We start from the raw sequence: 25,714 nt of genomic DNA, 5'->3' as shown, positions 1-25,714 counted from the left end.
GCTAATATTAATAAAGATAAAATGTTTGTAATATATGGCCGCGGCTCTGTGTGTGCGTGTGTGCGTGTGCGCGCGTGTAGAGGGAGCTGTGGAGGACGGCAGAGGGAGAGAGTGATTGAAGCATGTATTAAAAAAGTAACGTGTGCAATAGAGTAAAAATAAATAGACTGATACACTTTAATAAGAGCAATTATTGAAAGCCAATAAAAAAACGAGCAAACATTACATAACGCAGTCGTATCGGTAACCTGTGAACTATAGGCTGGACTAGTAACCTACAATACTAAAAATTCAGAAGGAAAACTAGATAACCTAACCTAACCTAATTATTGGTACGTCTCAAGAAAACGATATGATGGAAGGCTTTAAACCTCCAAAAAGCCTTCTCCTAGAGGGAAATATTAGTGAAAACTGGCGAAAATATAAACAAAATTTTGAAATATATATGAAGGCGACACGGGGAAGAGCACTCAATCTCAAGAGGTGCAAGTAGCAATCTTTCTTAACCTAATTGGTGAAGAAGCTATTGAACTATATAATACATTTAACCTTAATGCAGAGGATAAAAAAAAAGTTAGATGTAGTTATGAGCGCATTTGAGAATTATTGTATGCCCAAGAAAAATGTGGTGTTTGAAAGATACATATTTTATAAACGAGTGCAAAAAGAAGGTGAGACCTTTGAACAGTTTTTAACGGACGTAAAGAAACTAGCGAGAACATGTAAGTTTATTAACAACATGACAGATGAAACGGTTCGAGATCGGATCGTACTGGGAACTTATGATATGCCTCTGTGCAAGAACGACTACTAAGAATTGAAGGCTTAACTCTGCAGAAGGCATCGGATCATTGTAGAGCCGCAGAGGCTGCGAAAGCTCAAGCTAAGAATCTTCAGGAGCAAGGGACTACGCAAGTAGCAGTAATCACTAAAGGGAAAGGAAAAAAGAAGACTGAGCGATCAAATGTGAGAGGGAAAGATGAGTCTTCACAATCAGTGGGAACATCAGAGACATTCAATTGCAAACGCTGTGCACGGAAGCATGGCCCACGACAGTGTCCAGCATATGGAAAGTGTTGTGTATGTAGGAGGGGGTATGAGCGGGAGTGCAATGATCAACGGAATGCGTGTTAATTTGCAATATCTGATTATAATTATTCCTCTAACTACAAGCTAATGTCTACTTGTCAGTCTCTTTCTCAACACTGCTCGCCTGTCCGTCTCTCGCCTCGAGTCTCCCACTCCGACTCTCTCTCTCACTCTCTCTCACTCTCTCTCACTCTGATCACTCGTGCGCCACATACGAGTCTCGTGTTCGATACACTACAGAAAGGAGTGTTACAAGTGCGGTAAGCTTAACCACTTTGCAAATTGCTGTCGAGTCCGACAAGTTGAAGATATCCAAGCTGAGGGGGCAAGTGGTTTAGAGGAAGATATTCTTTACACAGACTCTATTTCTACTGGCGTCCACAGCATCAAGGCCTGGTATGAGATTATTATTAAAATTGAGAATATGAAAACTCCTTTAAAAATTGACAGTGGATCTGACACTAATGTAATTCCCTACAGACTTTTCAAAAAAATGGACAACAATTCAAGATCCAGCCTACAAACATCATGTTGCGAGCATATGGCGGATCTGAGATAAAAGTTATTGGTACTGTGAACCTGCGGTGTCAAGTTCGAGGAATAGAACTATATGAAGATTTTATTATTATCGTCAACGTGGAAGACAACCCAATCATTGGAAGAGAAGCATCAGTGAAATTCGGTTTTATTAAAAGAATAGATGAATTAGAGACTGAAAGTACAAAAAGTAAATTCATAGAAACTAATAAGGATCTGTTTACGGGGTTAGGCAAATTTCCTAACAAGTGTTCAATAGATGTAAAAAAGTATTGTAACCCAGTTGCAAATCCACCAAGGAGAGTTCCAAAGTGTATAAAAGACAGACTAAGCAAAGCTTTAAAGAATTTAGAGAATAGAGGAATAATTTCAAAAGTAAATAAGCCGAAGGGATGGGTTAGTAATGTTGTGATTGTTGAAAAAGCGGATAAGTCATTAAGAATTTGTCTAGATCCTAAGAATTTAAATGAAGCAATTGAGTGTCATCCATATGTCACTATTCCGACACTCGAAGAAATATCCGAAAATATAAGTGGGAAAAATGTATTCTCTGTATTAGATCTAAAAGACGGGTTTTGGCATGTGGAACTTGAAGAGAAATCAAGCGAATTATGTACTTTTAGTACATCTTTAGGCTGTTGGAAATTTAATAGACTATACCGTTCGGGTTAAATATGGCACCTGAATACTTTCAATACTTAAATGAACAAAATTTTGGTGATATTAAAGGAGTAGAAATATATTTTGACGATTTACTAATTGCTGCAAAATCTCTTATAGAATATGATCAAATAATGGATAAAGTTTTAGCGCGAGCGCGAAAATTAGGTGTTAAATTTAATCCGAATAAAATCCAGTACCGACAAGATAAAGTTAAATATTTGGGTCAAATGTTTACGAGCAAAGGGATGGCTATAGATCCTGAAAGAGTACAAGCAATAAGTAACTTAAAAGAGTCACAAAATAAAAAGGAATTACAAAGTATACTCGGTATGATAAACTATCTGAGAAAATATATTCCGAACCTAGCTGAAGTATCAAATCCACTGAGGGAACTTTTAAAATCAAGTGTTAAGTTTCAATGGTTTGAAATACATAGAAACACTCTGAATGTAATCAAAAGAATGCTCACGAAGGCACCAATGCTGGTAAATTTTGACTCAAATAAAGAAATTACAATACAAACAGACGCATCCAAATCTGGTTTAAAATGCTGTTTAATGCAGGAAGGCAAACCTGTAGCGTACGGTTCGCGTAGTCTGAATGATGCAGAACAAAACTACGCTATGATTGAAAAAGAAATGTTGGGTATAGTGTATCGCACACATAAGTTTCATCAATTTATTTATGGGAGAAGGATCAATGTGGTTACAGATCACAAACCACTTGTTAGCATAATTAATGTTGAAAGAATTTTGGATATTGCATCGTTCAGACTAGAGCGAATGAAACTAAAACTCTTAAAATACAACTTAAATGTAAAATATGTGCAAGGCAAACAAATGCATATAGCTGATCTTTTATCTCGAAATTACGAATCAAAGATAGGATACCATAATACGGAATGGATTATTGCTGAGGTCGTTCACTCTGTTAGCCTTGGACTGGGTATAACTGATGATGAGAGGAAGAAACAATTTAGAGACTCAACGCAAAACGATGGTAGCCTTAGGAAATTAATTGAGTATTATCAAAATGGATGGCCAAAGTATAAGAAAAACATGGATGCATGTGTCCAATTTTATGCTAAATACCAAAATGATATAACTGTAGAAGAAGGTCTAATCTTCTATAACTATATAAATTGATAGTTCCTAGTGATCTTAGGCAAAATGTACTGAATCTTCTTCATGAAGCTCATTTGGGTGTCGAGAAAACAAAAAACCGCGCGAGACAATCGATATATATTGGTCAGGGCTTTAGACTGATATTGAAAATATGATTGCGAAATGTAGAATATGCGAATGTTATAGATCCAAAAAAGGCGAAAGAACCGTTAATCCCACACGACATACCTCACGTTCGGTTTAATAAAGTAGCGTGTGATATTTGTGAAAGTGGAGGTAAAAGTTATTTAGTAATGCAAGATTATTTCTCAAAATGGTTAGAAATACTACCGCTTAATGATAAAACCTCATCAGAGGTTATCTGTAGGATGAAACCAGTATTTGCGACGCATGGAATTCCGAAATTAGTTATGTGATAATAATATGCCATTCAACTCAGCAGAATATCAACAATTTGCTAAAGAATGGCAATTTCAAATTATAACCAGCTCGCCTTGCTATCCCCGGAGCAATGGGCAGGCTGAGCGAGCAGTACAAGTAGCTAAAAGATTAATTAAGAAATGTCGAGACGATAACCGTGACTTAAATATGGCATTACTTGAATTCAGAAATTGTCCTATAACAGGACTCAAGGAATCTCCGTCACAAATACTAATGAGCAGACTCACAAGGACAAAATTGCCTATTCACAATAAACTTTTACAACCACTAGTCACTACATCAGCTCACAAAAATATTGAAAAACAGCAAGCTAGATATAAGTATTATCATGATCGCAATGTTAGAATAAGGAAGCACAATTTTAAGAAGGGAGATAATGCGGTAGTGTATAAGAAGGGTTTCTGGGAGCCTGCGAAAATTATCAGTCCACACTCGAATCCTCGATCATTTACCATACAGGACCAAAATGGTGAAACTCTCAGGCAAAACACATTCCACCTGAGAAAATCTGTTAATGAGTACAATCGCGTTCAAGACTCAGAGATAAACTCAGATACAGACTGTAAGCTGACAACTAGCGATACTAGTGATGCTGCTAATTCTCAAACTGACAGTTCCATTGAAAGTAACCAGTCAAGTTCTTCCAAGATGAATGATCAGAAGACTAACAGCTCCAGCGAACTTGTTCTAAAAACACGCAGTGGCAGGATTGTTAAACGGCCGGCTAGGTATTTGTAAAAAAAAAAAAAGAGGAAGATGTAATATATGGCCGCGGCTCTGTGTGTGCGTGTGTGCGTGTGCGCGTGTAGAGGGAGCTGTGGAGGATGGCAGAGGGAGAGAGATTGAAGCATGTATTAAAAAGTAACGTGTGCAATAGAGTAAAAATAAATAGACTGATACACTTTAATAAGAGCAATTATTGAAAGCCAATAAAACAAGCAAACATTACAATGTTGATATATATTTTCTGTCTCTTTATCATGTAAAGTTTGTGTTTTACTACGCAATAACATGATTCGTAAGTTTATTTATTTTATTAATATTAAATTAAACATGTATAATAAAAGATCCATCTATCTATCTCACTGATCTCGTCGTCTGTACTGTGTCTGTCGTTAAAAAAAGTTGATTTCTACAGCAAAAAAATCCGAAAGAAATCATCAGAGGTCGGTTGTTGTAAAATATGCTTACCGCAAGCCTCGTTTAACGCCATTTGCGTTATTCCTTTTATTAATACATTAACTTTTTTTAGAAAATATATAAAACTATTTATAGAAAATAACATGTTGTAGAATATTTCATATACCCCAATTCTACATATAAAGGTGCATGATGATATACAATTTTATATAAAAAATTATTTTCTCTCAATCACAGTCCTGGGTATCGAAAGAAGAGATTACGAATAAATTATTAGGATGAGGCATGATCGATATAATATATTCAGAGAAATAAATAAAATTTATATATCATTTTTTTGTTAATTATATATAGTATATTATATATTATATATTTTGTATATAAGTTAGGCTCAAAGACCGAAAACGCTCACTGAGCAAAAAACCGATCACAACGCGTTCTGACTTCTCAAATTCAGCCACAACGCGATATTTGTGTCGTGGCACTTTCAAAAACGCTCATAACGCGTTTTGACATGTTCAAAAAAGCTGTAACGGGCCGTTTTTCCCGATACGGCCGGACTTCGTTCAGTCGGGATCACAAGGTTCGGGAAAACGGTTGAGGCGAAAACACAAGACGGTCATTTAATATGCAAATGAATAAATAGTTTATTCAGTAAAGAAAATAATGTTTCGTACACCTTGGGTACAGATAATAATTCGCGAGGTACTATCAATTCAGTTAAAGAAACAATGCGTGAAACGCTTCGGATAGATATATCAAAATAGTCCGCGATATAATCGAAATACACGTAAAGAACAATGCGTTAAACGCTTCGGATAACTATATCAAAATAATCCGCAATCTAAGAGTAACATATTGAATGAAATAGTGCGTTAAACGCTTCGGCTATATACATTAAAGAATTCGCGGGATAATATTACTATAATTAAAGAAACAATGCGGTAAACGCTTCCGCTAAATACATCAAAATAGATCCGTGATATAATATTATAATTACATAAATGATACGTTAAATGCTTCGGCTAGATACATCGGAATAAATCGGCGAGAGAATAGCAGAAATTCGCGATTATATGTTTCGGTCGCGAGGTTATTGCCCCTAGGCTCGGGTAGCGATACTTTAAAGGGCCGGCTTTTGCACTGTCTCAAGCGTGTTTATGTTATTGCGCGAGCGGTGACGGCTCGTGAAGCGGGGCGCGGCGGGGCCGAGCACGTGGCTCCGGAATTCGCGTTTTTCTTCACGCTCTCTCTTCGCGCCCGAGAGAGCGTTCGATATATCGAATTAGACGTGTTGGTTCGCGCGTTTCGATATTTCGTGTTCTCGCGAGTTTCCTCGCGTGAATTCTTACGGGATTTTTACGGGGTTTCGGGATGACAACTGGCGACGGAAACTCCCGTCCAAGGCGGGGAACTCCCTACCTTGAGTTGCTGTCCAGTGCCGGGGTACGGAGGGATACGAGCGTTTCCGCGAATCGAGAACTCTCGATAGAAACCGGGCACCCCCGACCCCTGTGGTCATTTACTCGTGGTCAGATTAGTTGGTTCGGAATGCTGTCAGAACGGCATGGGTGGGAACTTCCACCGGAGGCAGAGTACGCCCGACCCCCTGGCTTATCCGTCTTTGAGCTTATCGGAATCGGTATCGGAGCTGGAGATGTGTGTGAGAGCGGATCGGGAACCGGAGTGCTCTCTTCCCGTCTCGGATCGCTCTTTTTAAGCGACCCGGTTTCGAGTTCGGGATTTTCCGCGCGTCTTCGGTAGCGCTCGGGTCGTTTCGTGAAGTCGTTGTTTTTCGGTACGGTGCGCCGGACGGATTTTAAACAAATGGCCCGATTTGCGTGTATTAATAAATGGTGGCGCATTGCGCCCGCTGCATCGCCCGGCCGGTGTTCGCCGAGCACAGCCTTCCGCCCGGTGTTCGAGCGGGCATCGGGGGGTCTCGTTACAAAGCCACAAAGCAAAATTCGTGTTGAGGTTCTTTTGATAATCGACCAAAACGCGTTCTGGCAATGTGAAAATGCCACAACGCGTTGTGGACGTTTATTGATGTAGTCATGTCGCTATGTGTCCTGCCGGTGCGTGTACGTTCGAGTTCATCACTTCATTTAGCGTATTGTAATAGTAGAGTGTGGACATATTATTGGTTTGCGCGCTAATTATGTCTACTAAGAAGCAGATTTTTTATGATAAATTAAGTGAGTTAATGAAGACAAGCACTGATCGAAGTATTTTTATTGATAATGATCGGTACGAAATATTACTTTAGTAGAAGTAAAAGAAACTCAGTTACTTCGAAAAAATAAACAATCGCTATCGTCAAAGCAGTATCGTCGTATAAAACGATATGACATCTTAAAAATTGGTGATACTGAAAAACTGATTGAATGTGATTCTAAAGGTACGGACGAGTCTAAAATTCGCTATTTCTGTAAGGCAGATGAGTTATTTAATGTATTAGAGGCAGCACATCTTAATGTAGGACATAAAAGAACACGAGGTAAGTACATTTTTGAAATTTGACTAAATTTGATACAAACTTACATAACGTTACGAATTTCAAGATGTTTTTGGCACAATATTGATGTCGTAAAGTATATTTAAATATGTTAAATATAATAATAATTAATAATAATAATTATTATACCTAACATGTTTAAATATACTTAATAATTTTTAATATATTAATAGTAATTATAATTAATTATTATTTTAATTATTTTTTATATTTTTAATTATCTTATTTTTTAATATATTTAATAATTTTTATACTTCAAAAATGTTTTTAATTATACTTAATAATTATAATTAATAATAATTAAGTATAATAATAATAAATAATAATTAATAAAATTTATAGTAGTTAATAAGTTTGATAAAGTTAATAAAGTTTTTAGTCTCATAGTCAGTAAATAATTAATAATTTGTATTTATCTAATCTTTTTCTACATTATTCTTATTTACTTTTCAGTTATGGAAGCTGAATTAAAAAAGAAATATTGTAATGTTACTCGTGAAATAATAAATCTTTTTCTGTCTTTGTGTGAACAATGCCAATTAAAGAAAAAGATATCAAAACATGGATTAGTTGTACAACTTATTCTATCTGATTACATGAACTCGCGATGTCAAGTAGATTTGATTGACATGCAGTAAGAGCCAGATAAAGATTACCGATTCATTATGAATTATCAAGATCATTTAACCAAGTTTACAATTCTTCGTCCTCTTAAGACAAAAACTGCTGAAGAAGTGGCCTACCAACTTATGGACATATTTTGTTTATTCGGTGCTCCATGTATACTTCAAAGCGATAATGGTCGTGAATTCGTAAATAAAATAATTAAAAGTTTGGCTGATATGTGGCCTGGAATGAAACTTGTTAATGGCAAACCGCGACATTCTCAGAGTCAGGGTTCGGTTGAAAGGTCGAACCAAGATGTTCGTGACATGCTGGTAGCGTGGATGGCTGACAATAATATGGAAAAATGGTCTGAAGGACTCCGATTTATTCAAAGTAAGAAGAATCGAGCTCTCCATTCAGTAATGAAGAGAAGTCCTTATGAAGCTATGTTCGGATCAGCACAAGAGATCGGGCTTGCGGATTCCTCTCTTTCCTGTGACACTTCTATAGAAACTGAAGAAGAATTGGAACAACTTCTTTCTTCGGTAAAGAACAATGATCAAGATGAGATTGATGAAGAAATCAACGAACAACCTAGTGAAGATAAAAATAGACCTCAAACTGGAGAGGTTACAAAAGTATTAGAAAAAAAAGATGACAACAAAATGTATTGTGTGATTTGTGAAAATGAAACCTCAGGAGCCCACAAGTGCTCAGGATGTCATCAATATGTTCACGTTATTTGCGGAGAAAGTGATGAGAATAATGAGGGCTTCGGACACAACGTTACTTGCAAACTTTGTATAAGGAAGAACAGTATCAGCGTTGAGAGAGAATGTGCTAAATCTGGTCAAAAATAGCAAGCTCAAAAAATGATTTCATTTTCTAATTCAAAATTTCCTGAAGTTGCTATTGGAACTAATGTTGCGGTTAAAGTGCCTGACGTTGACAGAGGACGCACAGCTCCCAGAAATGTCTTAGCTGTTGTTACCGAAATTAATTCATCAAGACTTTATCAATTAGATACCAAAGAAGGGCTCCTTGAGCGACTTTATGCTCGCAATGAATTTACAGTTGCTGAGAGCAACTTTATTAAACTGCAAGACGTGCCCTCGACTTCACTAATTCTTCGTTCGGCTTCTATGTTGTCATCCGGAAGCAAGCAAGGTTTTATAAGCTGCCACTGTAAAAGATACTGCATTGACAAAAAATGCAAATGTCTCTCCAAAAATATAAAGTGCAATTCCAAATGTCACAATAACAGTTCTTGCAAAAATAAATAATTTATATATTTTTACAAAAACTGTTATTGTGACAATCTAATATTAATGTAATAATTCTCACAAAGGGACCAAATATTAATTCTTTATGTTTATTATTAATCCTTGAAACCTACATATAAAAAAACATTGTATATTTTAGTCAAATAAAAACATTAATTTTAAAGTAATTTTTTCAATTGATTGCAAATTTGTTTTTAATAAAAGAACTCCTACAAAAAGACCAACTCTAAATAGTATTTTATATTATTCTTAGTAAAAAAAATATTAATGAAAATTTCTCTATCAGAATTTAATTGTGTTAAATTTTATTGTAAGAGCCATAGAACTAATAAGGTTAACTGTTAATTTTCTTTATAATTTTATTTTTATCACATCGCGTCATGGCTACATCAATAAACGTCCACAACGCGTTGTGGCATTTTCACATTGCCAGAACGCGTTTTGGTCGATTATCAAAAGAATCTCAACACGAATTTTGCTTTGTGGCCTTTTTGAACATGTCAAAACGCGTTATGAGCGTTTTTGAAAGTGCCACGACACAAATATCGCGTTGTGGCTGAATTTGAAAAGTCAGAACGCGTTGTGATCGGTTTTTTCGCTCAGTGAGCGTTTTCGGTCTTTGAGCCTAACATATATCCTATATATTATAGAGAAAAGGGGAATATAATCGAATATTAATTTTACAATTAGTTTTACTGTTTGCACTGTATGAAATCATTCGTTGTAATTGGTTCGCAAAATACAGTTTTTAGTTGATACACTCGGGAAAAAAAGGTCCGTATAAAATTATATATAACGCTATAGAATTGTATATAAATCATGTCCATATGTTTTTTCTTTTGTAATTTTTGTCTGTATATACATATATTGCAGAAACAATAGCTGCAACAAAATATTTTATACAAAAGTTAAATTAAAAGATTTCGAAGGGAAAAAAGTTGATTAATTTTGAATTTTAACTAAAATCGTTTTTTTCAAGGTCATTTGAAGGTCAACCTGGTTTTTTAAATAAAACTAATTTCTTTTTTTTTTACAAACTATATCGATTTCAGAATTCTGAATTTGTAGAAGCCTATACTTTTGTATATATGGAAAAAGTAAGAAAAAATATGAAACATTTTTTAATATTATTTGATTCTTCTCTCTCTCTCTCTGTTTGCAACTTTATTATTTCTGGCTATAGTTTATAAATTATTTTCATTTGTTTTATTTCATAATAATCTTTTAATTTTTTAAATCTTTATAATCTTTTATTTTGCCGAATACATATAGTAACCAAGCAGAGATGGAAATAAATTATCAATTATGTTTTTTAATTTATAATCGCTATAACTTGCTTACGACAGCATGCAAGTGATTGAATAATTAGCAAATTATAATTGCTTAATCTACTCATAATTGTATGGATTCTTTTCATTAATATAACTGGTAAGGTCTCCTTTGCATTTGTATCGTACGAGAAAATCGCAGCATCGTTCGAGGATTGCGATTTTGCAATATAATTCAAGTCGGCTGCTTCATTAAAGGAATAACTGGAACATAATAGACATTGATCTAAATTACATTGCATCGCGTGTAAAAATTTGGATGGATATAATACACATCATTGTGAGTTGTGAAATCACTCGTTGGAAATAACATCATGACGCGATACAATTAATCAAATTCTGTTACCCAACATGTCTTTGCAAATATTAGATGTCGTGAAAAATGAAATCCAGCGATTCGATCATATGAAACGTTTACAAAGTTGAAATAAATTTTCTAGAGAAATAGAGCATCCGCATCAATTATCGCGCGCAAGACATGCAAGATTCAAAGATATTTTTCTTATTTATACAATATTTAACCATTTAACCAATGATTATTGAATAATATTGTAAAATCTCTCACTTGATCGCTTTTCATCAATTAGTGAATATATGTATGTATAGAGATGATGATAAGTTATGTACAACGTATATATCAATCATATTTATATAGGTAAAGAAGCGCACGAGAAAACTCGTATCATACGCAATACATTTATTATGCTCTAATAGATTGTTTCTTTCTTCAATTAATTTTTAGACTTTCAAATTGACTTTATACTTGATAAATAAATAAAGTTTTTCAGAATATATACATAATGTATATATTCTGAAAAACTTTTATTTATCAAGTATAATGTCAATTTGATATTCAATAATTATTTTACACACAAACACACACACACACACACACACAAATAAAAGAATTTTATTTTAATTAAAATTCCAAGTTTTTTTGTCCATTTATATCCTTTAATTTGGTTCAAGTGATTTAGAGCTTGAGTTTTCTTTCCTTTTACTTTAAAAAAATAATGCATATAAATATGAAAGAAAAGTTAACGAGCCAATTTTACTTGGCACTTGGTTTCGATGTCTACAAACATTTCCTTCCTCTCGTTGCAAGAAAAAGTTTCCGGTGTATTTGCGATACTTGTATAGGCAGAATTGTGAGAATTGGTGATACTCGAGCTGACTTTTTGATAAAGTGTTGGAGATAGTTTCGAATATTGGTACTGTCGACTTTGGCGAAGTTGTTGATTCATGATGTCACTTTTTGAGCTTACGTGTCTCAATGATCGTTTATGAAATTCTTTAAGAAATCCTTGATAATCCTCGATGATCTAGTAAATAATGTGTCAGTTTAATAATACGTAACTTTGCTAACATTAATATGTATAGAAAAATTTTTGTTGTATTACACACACACACACACACACAGTTTATGTATATAATTGTATGTATATGTATATATATATATATATATATATATATATATATATATTGTTGCGATACTGCGTCCCCGCGGTTAAGAGTTACATTCCTGGGAATCGTTGCTAAGGAGGGTTGTTGTCTAACAACCGGCGTTTGGTTGTTTTGGAAGCGCCATATTAGAGAGAGTTTATGACAGCTGTCGAGCTGGTCAAACGTGTGATTAAGATTATGCTATTTGCTCTTGTATTGGTTTATGTTTATTTGTTATTAAAAGTTCTTCGCTTCTTACGAGAACATTATTTATTTTGGCGCGAGTGAGTGAGTGCGTGAGAGACGGATTGTGACTTTGTTTATCAACAAAGTCGGCTAGCAGAACACAACAATATATATACACATATTACAATAAATATGCTGCACAATAAAAAAATTGTGTACAGTGTAATTATGAAGATTTTAAAATATTTAATCAAAAGAGAGAATGCAACTTTCTATAAATTTAAGATACTTTATTATAGATAATTTAATAAAGCTAGTATTTTATCCTTTTTATAAATATTAAAATAACGTATATATTTTAATTGATTTTATTTATTAAAAATTTTATTCCGATACATGAAATCATGTTATATTTTATGTAATAAAAATCTAGTTATTGATATAAGACATTACCTGATGCGAATCGAAGAGCGCGATGTTATTAACAAAGTAATCGTCAAATGGTTCATATATGGTGTCCCAATCATATTTCATCCCCCAGTCTGATAAATCAAACCAATCCTTATTTGCCGGTAGTATTAAAGGCGTTACAATAGGCTTGTAAATACCCGGTTTGATGGGTGGTACTATCGGTATGAATTGTCTATAATTCGAATAGATTTGTGGCTTTGAATAACTTTGAAATTTAATGTTTTCAAAATTGTTCAACGTTTGATAATTTGTCTGCGTAAACGGTCTTCGTATAATGTAAGTTGTATCGACGGTTTTCGGGTGATTATAATGAGGTTGGCCTTCCGGTGGTACATATCGACCATCTGATGTTAGATAGACCTTGATTAGATTAAAATCAATATATATATATAAATCGTTAGCTATAAACTATGTAAAATTTGTATTTAATTTTAATAAAAAATAAAATGTAATAATTCAAAAGACTTTGATAGAAATAAACATTATTCTACAATTAATAATATATACAATATATTAATTATATATTGTATATATGTAAACATGCCTTAATTATTTCCGGCATTTTTTGATCGGAATGAGCATGTTTATGGACATGACGAGCATCTAAGACGATACCATCAGGTACGGTAATACCTTCCTTGTTCAATCGATTCAGCGCCAAGCGATCCGTTTTGAAAGCTTCTTGTGGAATTTTACCACCCAATGCTGGTAACACTTGCTCTCGAAAAATCTGACGTTTTTGCTGCAATAACAAATCATCTTTTTCAATTAGGCACAAAATTTGCTAACACCGATAATAATGTATATACACATTTTTGATAATAATATATTGCAAATTGCGATATTTACTACAATTGTCGATTATTATTTCGATAATAGATTATGCAATATTTTATACACATTGGAAAATGTGTCAATTATTCTATAACCCCAGAATATTATACACCAAAAATTATTTAACATCTTGCATGTAATATACGGTGCTGGCAAAAAGTTCGGAAACGGTTAAAAATCTTGAAAAATATTGATTTATTGGAAAAATGCTTAACACCATGGAATAGGGCTTAAAAATATCTATTAGATGATGGTATTCATTCGACCTTGGGATGACCTTGAAAAATGCTATTCTCATCAACATAAAAATCTTAAATGGAAACCCCCATTTTTTATTACATATTCTTGTAGCTTAGCTCGAGAGCTTTCCAAAACACTGTAACAAAGTATGTTTCTCATACGTACTATTTGACTTAATAAGGGTTGAAAGTTACAGTATCGCCGGCATACGCATTACCGATGTACTACGAGCTACGAGAGATGTCCCACGTGAAGGTTACTTTTATTTACATTTTATGTGTGTGCGTGCGTGTTTTTTTTTTACATTTAATTTTTTTTTTTTTAATTTCATCTAATTACACACACACGCACACACGCACGCACATGAGATGTAAATACAAGTAACCTTCACGTGGGACATCTCTCGTAGCTCGTAGTACATCGGTAATGCGTATGCCGGCGATACTGTAACTTTCAACCCTTATTAAGTCAAATAGTACGTAAGAGAAACATACTTTGTTACAGTGTTTTGGAAAGCTCTCGAGCTAAGTTACAAGAATATGTAATAAAAAATGGGGGTTTCCATTTAAGATTTTTATGTTGACGAGAATAGCATTTTTCAAGGTCATCCCAAGGTCGAATGAATACCATCATCTAATAGATATTTTTAAGCCCTATTCCATGGTGTTAAGCATTTTTCCAATAAATCAATATTTTTAACCGTTTCCGAACTTTTTGCCAGCACTGTAACATGAAATAATCATTTTGCTACTTTTATCGATTACTTTCACGTGAATTACATCTATGACTCTTCATTGTTTATTGATAAATGTCAATTTGACTCTATGATGATCAGTTACACGTGCGCGTGTGCACAGTAGAATAATTGTAGACATTAATTAAAGTTAAAAATTCTAAATGTTGAAGCTGTATGTAAATTTATTAATAGTATGCTCACGTTTTTAAATAAGTTAATTTATTAATAGTATGCTCACGTTTTTAAATAAGTTAATTTATTAATAGTATATATGTATGTGGTCACATTTTAAAAAAAGTTATCGCGCGAATTATATTTGTTATCGAGATCAATTATTCAAATTCTTAATAATTATCTAGATGTTTGACCTTTTCTGTTTCAACATGTCCTAACAATAGCGTGATTGTCAGTAGCAAGCAATACCAATATACTTGTCTAATTGTTTTCATAGTGAACGTCTCATTCGATGTTTGCAATTATATCGCGTATTCTTCTAATATGATTGTTTTGATCTGAAACATAAAGCATGTTTTATAAAAAATATCTTTTTAATCGTAATGTATTCGCCAAAGTCATCTAATTTTATCAGATCGCTGGAAACATATTTTTGTGGATATCTGTATCGATCGTATCTTTCGGCCGAGAGAAAGACTCGCGTACATTGCGTAATAGATACGCATGACTAGTATACAAGCTATAACCGCAGTATACAGTAATGGAAAAGATGCTAGTGCGTTGATTGTTATGCGGGAAGACTCTTTTGCCGTATATCGAAAAATGCCGTGCTTTTACGATCCATTCGTTTAACAACTCATCGCTTCCTTATATAATTATGAATAAATATACCATCCCGTATATTTTATGAGATATGCACAGATTACATATTATATATATATTCGCATAAACTTGTTTGCATCTTGTATTACGCCTTGAGTCTTACATTTTTATCGTAACATTTGTTAAATTTATATAAAAATATAATAGCAATAATTTGAATCGTTATATAACAGAGTATTATTCATTCTTCCATTTTTATAGATTTCTGTTTCTCTAAATTTTTTCCATATTTATAAATTTACTAGAGGGAATGATATATTTACACAGCGAGAAATATAGAATATCGTATCACAATAGCCTTATATTGTATATGCAAAAGTATCTTGGATGAAAAGTTAGTTATTCAACTTTACAAAAGAATATATTTTAGATGTTTATAGTTTGTTTCCAATAATATAAATTGCATTTTATTTCATTTATACACAGATAAAAATAGTCTAATCAGATTTCATCCACAGATAAAAATAGTATAATATCTCTCTCTCTCTCTCTCTCTCTCTCCCTCTCTCTCTCCCTCCCTCTCTCTCTCCCTCTCTCTCTCCCTCTCTCTCCCTCTCTCTCTCCCTCATTCCCTCCCTCTCTCTCTCCCTCATTCCCTCCCTCTCTCTCTCCCTCATTCCCTCCCTCTCTCACCCCTCCCCTCCACACCCCTCCCCCTCCCCCCTCCCGCCCCTCCCGCCCCCTCCCTCCCCCAATTTAAAACGCTGATTAGTACAATTGTAATTAATATGATAATAAATATTAAAATATATAATTAAAACTTTTTGAAAATAATATCAAGTTCTTTAGCGTTACGCAAAGATAGCCATTATTTTATAATTATTGTAAAAATATATTTAACTTCAAAAATCAATATATATAGTGACTGTTACCATACTAATGAAAGCAGTTGAAAGGATCCATTCTCTTGAAACTAGATTTCGAGCGGCGAACAGACAACTTATTATCAATCTTGTTATGTTATTATACAGACAGGTTTAATTTTAACGCATCTGTCACGGTAGAGTAAATTTGTTCGTGCGAATTTACCTTTCTCCGTCACAATGAAAGTTCTACTTTGTGATACTTTTTATTTGGCATATTATCTCTAACAAGAATTTTCCGAAAACATTGATACTCTGAAATTTATCGCTTCATTTTACAAAAATAACTTGAATTAACTTGGAAATCAAGTTTTATTTATGATGAGACACACAATGATAAAAGTGCGGTATGCCTATTGAATAAAGAGTAAAGGAAGAAGCATTTGCTGAATTTTTGAGAGTGGGGGATGATGCCGACTATGTCATACTTTGTTCGTGATAGCAGACTTTACGTCATCTCACGATTACCTAATATAAGAATGTTAATGGTGTGTGTAAAATAGTGCATGAAGCGAGTGCAATACACAAACAATTTAATTGAACATGTGAAATTAGCGTCATTATGTGATGTCACTTATGTATGACGTCATAGTTTGTACAGTTCTGGCTTCACTTTTTTAGGCAAATGCTACTTTTTTACTCTTTATTCTTTGGGTATGTCGCGGATAATACAGATAAATTAAAGTTAATGTATGAACAAATTGACTCCGTCGTTTGATAATGATAATTATGGTAATCGCTTATCTCATATTTTTCAGATATAAAAACAATACCAACGGATCAAGTTATCGCAAACTTTGAATAAAATGAAAGAAATACGTTAAAGATATGATAGAATAGGTAAAATTGTAATCAAGTTTAATCTACAAAAACATGATGTATCTGAATAATTGTATAAAACTGATAAATATTAGTTTCAATTTAAAGAAGGCATAATTCAAGTATATTTTAAAAATTGAGTAATAAATGCGAAGAAATATATATTTATATAATTAAAAGTTTAATATTAATATACATATATGGCTCTATATTTTTCTATTGTGGTTTAAAGTAAAAGCAAATTTAAATTGCCTTTTAAACGAAAGGATGAGCTATTTTTGATATTTTGCTGTTCCACCACACATGCATTAATTCGCGCTTGTATTAAATCATCCATCCGGATGTCCGTATTGCCTAGATTCTCAGCAAACACTTTCGCTTTCTCGCGGTTCAGATTTTACGCGAACGTAAGATTATTACTACAGGAGAACACATCTACAGATATGTACGCGTAATCGAAGAAAGTCGAGGAATTACATTGAATCGGTATATGGCTTTGCAAAAATATATTACATACGATCGAGAATTTTATCTTCCGATATCATAACTTTACGCAATATTTTATTATATGAACTTGTAGGGAGTATAAAACTAGATAATTTTAAATTCTCAAAATCTGCGCAAGAATCTTGTTGATATATAATTTTGAAGAATCGTTTTGAATTCTACTTTTATTTTTGTTAAATATCAATAATTTTACAATTTTTCGACATGACGTTTCTCCTCCTTTCTTTAACAGTTCTTAAGTCTTTTATAGATATATTTTGTAACATGAGAAGTAAATTTTTAAAAATAAACTATTATTGTCGGCGCGAATATAGTCTCGGCAAACGTGTTTTGCAAATTTTATAGCTAAAAAAACCGACGATTTTTATGTGGAATATCATATCGAACAAATAATTATTTTTTCTTTTCTATTTTCAACGAAATAAGATAAATATGATACTAACAAGCACATATAACAAGCGCAATCAATGATTTGATTTGTTCATTTCACAAAAATTGATTAAGAATTATTTTGTTGTTAATTTAATAAGAGCTAGTTGTATCAATCTTAACGATGGATAAAATCGTCTAAAAAACAATTGAGCATCAATTTGCATGATTACCAATTTAATTTCTTATTTAACATGTTATGTAATATAAACACATAAATGTATATTTTTTAAAAATTTTTTCTTGAAATAATTTAATGATATTTTAGAAAGAGATAAATGAGAACAAGAAATGAATATATAAATATTAGATGCCTAGTATTATTATACAAAAAGTTTATTATATATAACTATATATATTATAACGACAAACAAAAAAACAAAATAACAAAACAACAAAGAATGCCAAGATAACACGTACCTTGAAAGTTGACAAAAAATTTTCTCGCAGATTTTAAAATGTAACACACACTGAAAACGTGCTATTTACCCCATCTGCAAACAATAAGTATTTTAAGATATAATTATTGTCTTGACTTCAAACCATCTCTATACGATGCACACCGCGCACAGTGACCAGATCTATTCAACCAAATAGAGACTAGGTCAGGAAGTTGACGAGTGGTGAAGATGATACTAAGTCCACTGGTAAGAGTTTGCCTCGTGATATACCCGATGAGGAGGAGGTTGAGTACATGAACCGAGTTTGAAGTACTTTCACTAGACGATCGAGAAAATCCATTCTCTCTTTCAATTTCCATCTTGCTCTTTCCGAGTGTTATTATTGTACCTTACAATTGTTACTGAGATTCTCTAATAAAGTAATTGAAATTGCAGCGATTATTATATTATTAATTCTTTGTAATATGTATCGATTACTTTTATCTATATATAATATATATGTGTGTGTGTATGTGTGCGTATAAAAAATATAGAAATATATATTATAAATATTTAAAATGGATATTTTTTAATTTAAATCTTGCAATTTCAGTACATGTATATCTTGATATATTAAAAATTAAAAATTAGACACGATATAAAGAAGTATAATGCAGCAAAATAAGAAATGTCTAAACATTATAAAAAATGTAAACACATGTGCACATTTATCTAAAACGGATCAAGAATGTGAATTGATATTACATGTTAAATGTTGATGTACTGTATACAAATTATTTATTCGTTAACTTGTTATTACTAGTAGAGCAATCAATAATATGCTGTAAAAACTTGGTTTCAAGCACTTGAGATATGCTCCAAAAAGTAAAAATTATTGAAATTTTAATCAAAGCAGCCTCTTTATCGGCCAACGTATCAATAATGCGCACAATTTTCTCAAAATTGGTCGCGCAATAATTTACAGCATCAAGCCATGTTCCCCATTGTCTAGTTATCGATTGCGGATCAAGTGTGAGACAAGAGTGTTAATTTTGGGTAAAATATCTGTATCGCATGAACTGCTTTCATCATATACGGCGCAGCATTTGATATAAAAAGTAAAATCAAATCTTTATCAAAACTTTCACCTAGGATTTCGAATGGAATCATCGAAAAGTCGAACAATGGTGCTGTAATTTGCTTTACGCAGAACGGCAGTACTTAACAAACTAGAAGAACAGCACAAGCGCGACCTATGCGCGCGCTATTTCTCAATTTTATATTAAAAAGATTGATATTTAAATGAAATAATATAACGTTTATTTAAATTCCATTAATCTTTTAGACATAAATCAGCCGATAAATCAAAAAATATTAATAGAGTATAAATAACTAGAATATATTATAATATATTATATTTACATGTTATTATTTTAAAATTTAATTTGCAAATTAACGCCATAATTGTCTGATTTCTATCGAGAAATATTTGTAATGCGTCAATTGATTGATTTGAAATAATATATTAATGATATGAAAATAGTAACATGTTGTAAATAATGTCACAATACCTCAGACGCGAATAATATTTTCTTTGGATAGAAATCAGCCGATAACTATCAATGATATCAATACAGTTTAAAGCATTATAACATTATTTGTAATATAATATCTTTAGTCTGTAACATGTTATGAAAATTTACCAAGCAAATAAAGGCCTCGAGTAATTGATTTTTGTCAAAGAATATTATTAAAGCGTTTTAATATGCTAATTAAATTTTAAAATAACATGTTAAAAAATTAAAATAGTGATATGTTGTAAATAATATGTTATAATATCTTATACTAGATTAATTTTTTTTAGAAATAAACAGAGAGAGAGAAATACACAGACAATAAAAAATATTAAACAAGTTTAAAGTATTACAGCATATTATTTAAACTAGATTAATATTTTAATTTTTCAAACAAATTATTTCTTGTTGTTAAGGGGATCCCCGAGCGAACGACGAACTCCGACAAAAAAGCAGCGCCACTATTTTGTAATTAAAAATGTTGGTAATTACCGACTGATTATCGAATGGTAATTACTAACATTTTGAATTCCACATTATCGATCATCTTAGGTTAGAAATCCATGTATACATTGCATACATGGGCTGCGTTCGGAAACGTCACCCGAGTGCATTCCGTCTCTTTCTATATCACTGAGAGAGAAATGATATAGGCCGGTATTCATAGTCCCTTCTTATTTCAAGACTGTCTTAAGTAATGTCTTAAGATGCAAATACGGCTCTGTGATTGGTTAATCACATCTTAAGATTGTATTTAAGACATTCTTAAATATAAGAACCGACTATGAATACCGGCCATAGATAATGTATATATACTCTTACACATATAATTATCATATATATATAATGATTGATATCCTCAAAAAGAAATGCATGCATTGCCGATGCATATTTACGTTCAAATCTATATGGACGTAGCAAAAAGTGACTCTACGGTTGCGTTCGGAAACGTCACCGAGTGCATTCCCTCTCTTTCTATATCACTGAGAGAGAAATGATATAGAAAGAGAGGGAATGCACTCGATGACGTTTCCGAACGCAACCGTAGAGTCACTTTTTGCTACGTCCATATAGATTTGAACGTAAATATTCATCGGCAATACATGCATTTCTTTTCATCAGGAGCGTAACGGCCAAGCTCGGCACGGGTACAACTTATAACTCGTGTATCGCGCCGATGCGTGTTTATCGTTACTCTATAATATTCTGTTATTAATAATATGAATTAATTATTCTCATTAATAATAATATTTATCTTTATCAATTAATAATTTTGTGTACTTGACCTACTGGTTGAATATCGTAGGCTTATACACATCGTCCAACGCTGCTCCAGTTTGTTGATCCCTTCCAAATAATAAGATTGGTCCAACTCTGCAAAATAGGCATTCGTTTCCGCAATCACCTACTCGTTTGAATAAAATCTCTTTCCCCCCAGCCATTTCTTCATATTGGGGAACAAGTAGTAGTCCGAGGGAGCCAAATCTGGAGAATAGGGGGGATGCGGAACGAGTTGGAACCTTAATTCCATCAACTTTGCGGCTACAACTACAGATGAGTGAGCTGGTGCGTTGTCGTGATGGAAAAGGACTTTTTTGTGGGCCAATCGTGGACGTTTTTCTTGCAGCTCGGTTTTCAAACGGTCCAATAACGATGAATAATATGCACCTGTAATAGTTTTGCCCTTTTCCAAATAGTCGATGAGGATTATTCCTTGCGAATCCCAAAAGACAGTCGCCATAACTTTCCCGGCCGAAAGAACGGTCTTCGCCTTCTTTGGTGCAGACTCCCCGCTGGCAATCCATTGTTTGGACTGTTCCTTGGTCTCAGGCGTGTAGTGGTGTATCCATGTTTCGTACACAGTGACGAAACGACGCTTAAAGTCCTGTGGATTCCGCTGAAACAGCTGCAAACCGTCCTTGGAACACCTCACACGATTTCGTTTGTTGTCAACTGTGAGCAATCGCGGCACCCATCTTGCGGATAGGTTTTTCATGCCCAAATGTTGATGCAAAATATTATGTACCCGTTCACTCGAGATGCCCACAGCACTAGCAATCTCGCGCACCTTCACTCTTCTATCATCCATCATCATATCATGGATTTTATCAATGATTTCTGGAGTAGTGACCTCAATAGGGCGTCCAGAACGTTCAGCGTCACATGAGCTCATATGGCCACTCCGAAAATTTTGAAACCACTTATAAACTGTTCTAATCGAAGGTGCAGATTCACCATAATGTTAATCAAGCTTCTCCTTAGTCTTCTGAGGCGATTTGCCTTTCATAAAGTAATGTTTTATCAACACACGAAATTCTCTTTCATCCATTTTTTGGAAATCACTCGACTTTCTCGATTCAAACGAACGCCAAACACAGAGAAATAGACCGATCTGGCTGAAACATGGTGTGTGTTCTTCCAAGAGATGCTACTAACTAAAAATAACCCCGATACGCACCAGTGGTGCCATCTCTCTGACTTTGCACGGACTTTTCAAACCACCCTCGTATTATATATATATATATAATATATATATTACCTTATATTAGGTATTAGGTAAATATATTATAATATATATATATATTACCTAACCTTGCAACCGCAGGTACAAGTGATGAGGATGGCCACAGCCGCGACCAACAGGGAGCCGTCCAAGCCACAGAAACGATCACCAAGCCCGTCGATGAAGGAGAAGACAGCCGAAGGGGTCCCAACAGAACCAGGTTAGGTTAGGTTGTGACCGGACGATGGGTCTTGAGAGTTCGGGAGTTATGATAATTAGGCAGTTTTCCTACCTTTAACACGGTCGCCAGTCCGTTTCTCTAGACTACGGACAAGATCTCTGGATCCCCGGAATGAGAACCCCTTCGCCAGATGAGTACCGCTGCTGCGTTGTCTATCTGGTCTACAGACAGGACCACTGGATCCCCAGGATGAGAACCCCTGTTCCAGATGGTCACCACTGCTACGTGGTTCACCTTGTCTCCCGACAAGATTTATGGATCCCCAGGATGAGAACCCCTGTTGCAGATGAGCACCTTTACCGCTTCACTGCTCGCTGTACTGCGTAGTTTCCTTTGTCAGAGACAAAGGCACAAGATGACGTCAACCAACTGTCACCCTTGTTCGTCATATGAAATGACGCAACACTCGCGTCACACGCGTTATGAATAATTAATCGTGTTAATTATTATTTCAGGAATCGCCAGGATGTGGCAGCTTCCCGTCTATGCCTCAGGATCTGTCCAGGTGTCACTGAAAACGTCTCCGCGCACAGGATTTCGTCGATGGACAAATGAACGGACACTCGTTTTATATTATAAATATAAAATATTTATTATAAAAATATAAAACTAAATATATATGTATATCTCCCGTCACTTCCAATAACAAAATAAAAACTTGCGTACAAATAAAATAAAATTATTCCTTGTTTAATATTGCACGACTGACTCATACGTGCACGTCGGTGGTCGCGAGAGCAATGAGCCCCGGTCCCTCTCGCGGCTCTCCTTTTATAGGAGCGAGCCCCCACTCAGCAAGATGGCGAGCTCCTTACGCCAGCGCCTCCTATAATTGCGCACAAACGTCTTAAACATAAATATTATATTATATATTGTTCGCGCTTACCGCTAACAGTTTAACAAACGCTTATTCTATCGCAATTAATATTAATAATAACATAAAGATTAAATAATAAACTAAATCTATCTATTATTCTTATCCTCATCAATGGTAAGTACCAGTACCATTGATGGTAACCCTGAGTATCGGTAACCTTACCGACTGTGCTCGGTCGGTAAGTCGGTCAGGTAATGTGTCGACCTTACGGTCGGTCACTTGTCGTCCGTCGGTAATGTGTGTCCGGCTCGACTTGCTAAGAGGTCAGGTCAGGTCAGGTCAGGTCAGGTCAGGTCAGGTCAGGTCAGGTCAGGTCAGGTCAGGTCAGGTCAGGTCAGGTCAGGTCAGGTCAGGTCAGGTCAGGTCAGGTCAGGTCAGGTCAGGTCAGGTCAGGTCAGGTCAGGTCAGGTCAGGTCAGGTCAGGTCAGGTCAGGTCAGGTCAGGTCAGGTCAGGTCAGGTCAGGTCAGGTCAGGTTAGGTCAGGTTAGGTCAGGTTAGGTCAGGTTAGGTCAGGTTAGGTCAGGTTAGGTCAGGTTAGGTCAGGTTAGGTCAGGTTAGGTTAGGTTAGGTTAGGTTAGGTTAGGTTAGGTTAGGTTAGGTTAGGTTAGGTTAGGTTAGGTTAGGTTAGGTTAGGTTAGGTTAGGTTAGGTTAGGTTAGGTTAGGTTAGGTTAGGTTAGGTTAGGTTAGGTTAGGTTAGGTTAGGTTAGGTTAGGTTAGGTTAGGTTAGGTTAGGTTAGGTTAGGTTAGGTTAGGTTAGGTTAGGTTAGGTTAGGTTAGGTTAGGTTAGGTTAGGTTAGGTTAGGTTAGGTTAGGTTAGGTTAGGTTAGGTTAGGTTAGGTTAGGTTAGGTTAGGTTAGGTTAGGTTAGGTTAGGTTAGGTTAGGTTAGGTTAGGTTAGGTTAGGTTAGGTTAGGTTAGGTTAGGTTAGGTTAGGTTAGGTTAGGTTAGGTTAGGTTAGGTTAGGTTAGGTTAGGTTAGGTTAGGTTAGGTTAGGTTAGGTTAGGTTAGGTTAGGTTAGGTTAGGTTAGGTTAGGTTAGGTTAGGTTAGGTTAGGTTAGGTTAGGTTAGGTTAGGTTAGGTTAGGTTAGGTTAGGTTAGGTTAGGTTAGGTTAGGTTAGGTTAGGTTAGGTTAGGTTAGGTTAGGTTAGGTTAGGTTAGGTTAGGTTAGGTTAGGTTAGGTTAGGTTAGGTTAGGTTAGGTTAGGTTAGGTTAGGTTAGGTTAGGTTAGGTTAGGTTAGGTTAGGTTAGGTTAGGTTAGGTTAGGTTAGGTTAGGTTAGGTTAGGTTAGGTTAGGTTAGGTTAGGTTAGGTTAGGTTAGGTTAGGTTAGGTTAGGTTAGGTTAGGTTAGGTTAGGTTAGGTTAGGTTAGGTTAGGTTAGGTTAGGTTAGGTTAGGTTAGGTTAGGTTAGGTTAGGTTAGGTTAGGTTAGGTTAGGTTAGGTTAGGTTAGGTTAGGTTAGGTTAGGTTAGGTTAGGTTAGGTTAGGTTAGGTTAGGTTAGGTTAGGTTAGGTTAGGTTAGGTTAGGTTAGGTTAGGTTAGGTTAGGTTAGGTTAGGTTAGGTTAGGTTAGGTTAGGTTAGGTTAGGTTAGGTTAGGTTAGGTTAGGTTAGGTTAGGTTAGGTTAGGTTAGGTTAGGTTAGGTTAGGTTAGGTTAGGTTAGGTTAGGTTAGGTTAGGTTAGGTTAGGTTAGGTTAGGTTAGGTTAGGTTAGGTTAGGTTAGGTTAGGTTAGGTTAGGTTAGGTTAGGTTAGGTTAGGTTAGGTTAGGTTAGGTTAGGTTAGGTTAGGTTAGGTTAGGTTAGGTTAGGTTAGGTTAGGTTAGGTTAGGTTAGGTTAGGTTAGGTTAGGTTAGGTTAGGTTAGGTTAGGTTAGGTTAGGTTAGGTTAGGTTAGGTTAGGTTAGGTTAGGTTAGGTTAGGTTAGGTTAGGTTAGGTTAGGTTAGGTTAGGTTAGGTTAGGTTAGGTTAGGTTAGGTTAGGTTAGGTTAGGTTAGGTTAGGTTAGGTTAGGTTAGGTTAGGTTAGGTTAGGTTAGGTTAGGTTAGGTTAGGT

The 25,714-nt window shown here is 34.7% G+C and overlaps 1 protein-coding gene across 14 annotated transcripts; it reads right to left on the bottom strand.

Moving 5' to 3' along the window:
* Nucleotides 1-11,492: 11,492 nt before the first annotated feature.
* Nucleotides 11,493-23,618, bottom strand: LOC145939873 (uncharacterized). Of its 14 annotated transcripts, none has more exons than XM_083044518.1 (6): nt 22,636-23,618; nt 21,339-22,440; nt 15,008-15,151; nt 13,374-13,571; nt 12,812-13,189; nt 11,493-12,051 (listed from the first exon to the last, which is right to left on the bottom strand). In XM_083044518.1, exons 3-6 carry the CDS (start codon nt 15,086-15,088, stop codon nt 11,767-11,769), a joined length of 942 nt encoding a protein of 313 aa, XP_082900644.1. In that variant the 5' UTR covers nt 15,089-15,151; nt 21,339-22,440; nt 22,636-23,618; the 3' UTR covers nt 11,493-11,766. The 14 variants fall into 14 exon arrangements, 13 of the variants coding, with proteins under 13 accessions (XP_082900644.1, XP_082900649.1, XP_082900633.1 ...); XM_083044523.1 differs by having other exon boundaries at nt 22,641-23,618; XM_083044507.1 differs by having other exon boundaries at nt 21,339-22,640; nt 22,844-23,618.
* Between the last annotated feature and the right edge of the window lie 2,096 nt (nt 23,619-25,714).

Source organism: Prenolepis imparis, unplaced genomic scaffold (genome assembly GCF_030444845.1).
Source record: "Prenolepis imparis isolate NDT839.2.m4 unplaced genomic scaffold, iyPreImpa1.0 SCAF_1, whole genome shotgun sequence".
Lineage (NCBI taxonomy): Eukaryota > Metazoa > Arthropoda > Insecta > Hymenoptera > Formicidae > Prenolepis > Prenolepis imparis.
Note: the sequence above shows the minus strand (reverse complement) of the source record. Positions and strands in the feature narration are given on the sequence as shown.

What these genes read in the sequence shown, in the direction of transcription:
- LOC145939873 (XM_083044504.1), bottom strand. Translation starts at nt 15,088, where the DNA reads ATGAAAACAATTAGACAAGTATATTGGTATTGCTTGCTACTGACAATC. An exon ending in AAATGCCGGAAATAATTAAG is followed by an intron (nt 13,190 to 13,373) that starts GCATGTTTACAT and finishes AATCTAATCAAG; the next exon opens with GTCTATCTAACATCAGATGG. An exon ending in CGCTCTTCGATTCGCATCAG is followed by an intron (nt 12,052 to 12,811) that starts GTAATGTCTTAT and finishes ATTATTTACTAG; the next exon opens with ATCATCGAGGATTATCAAGG.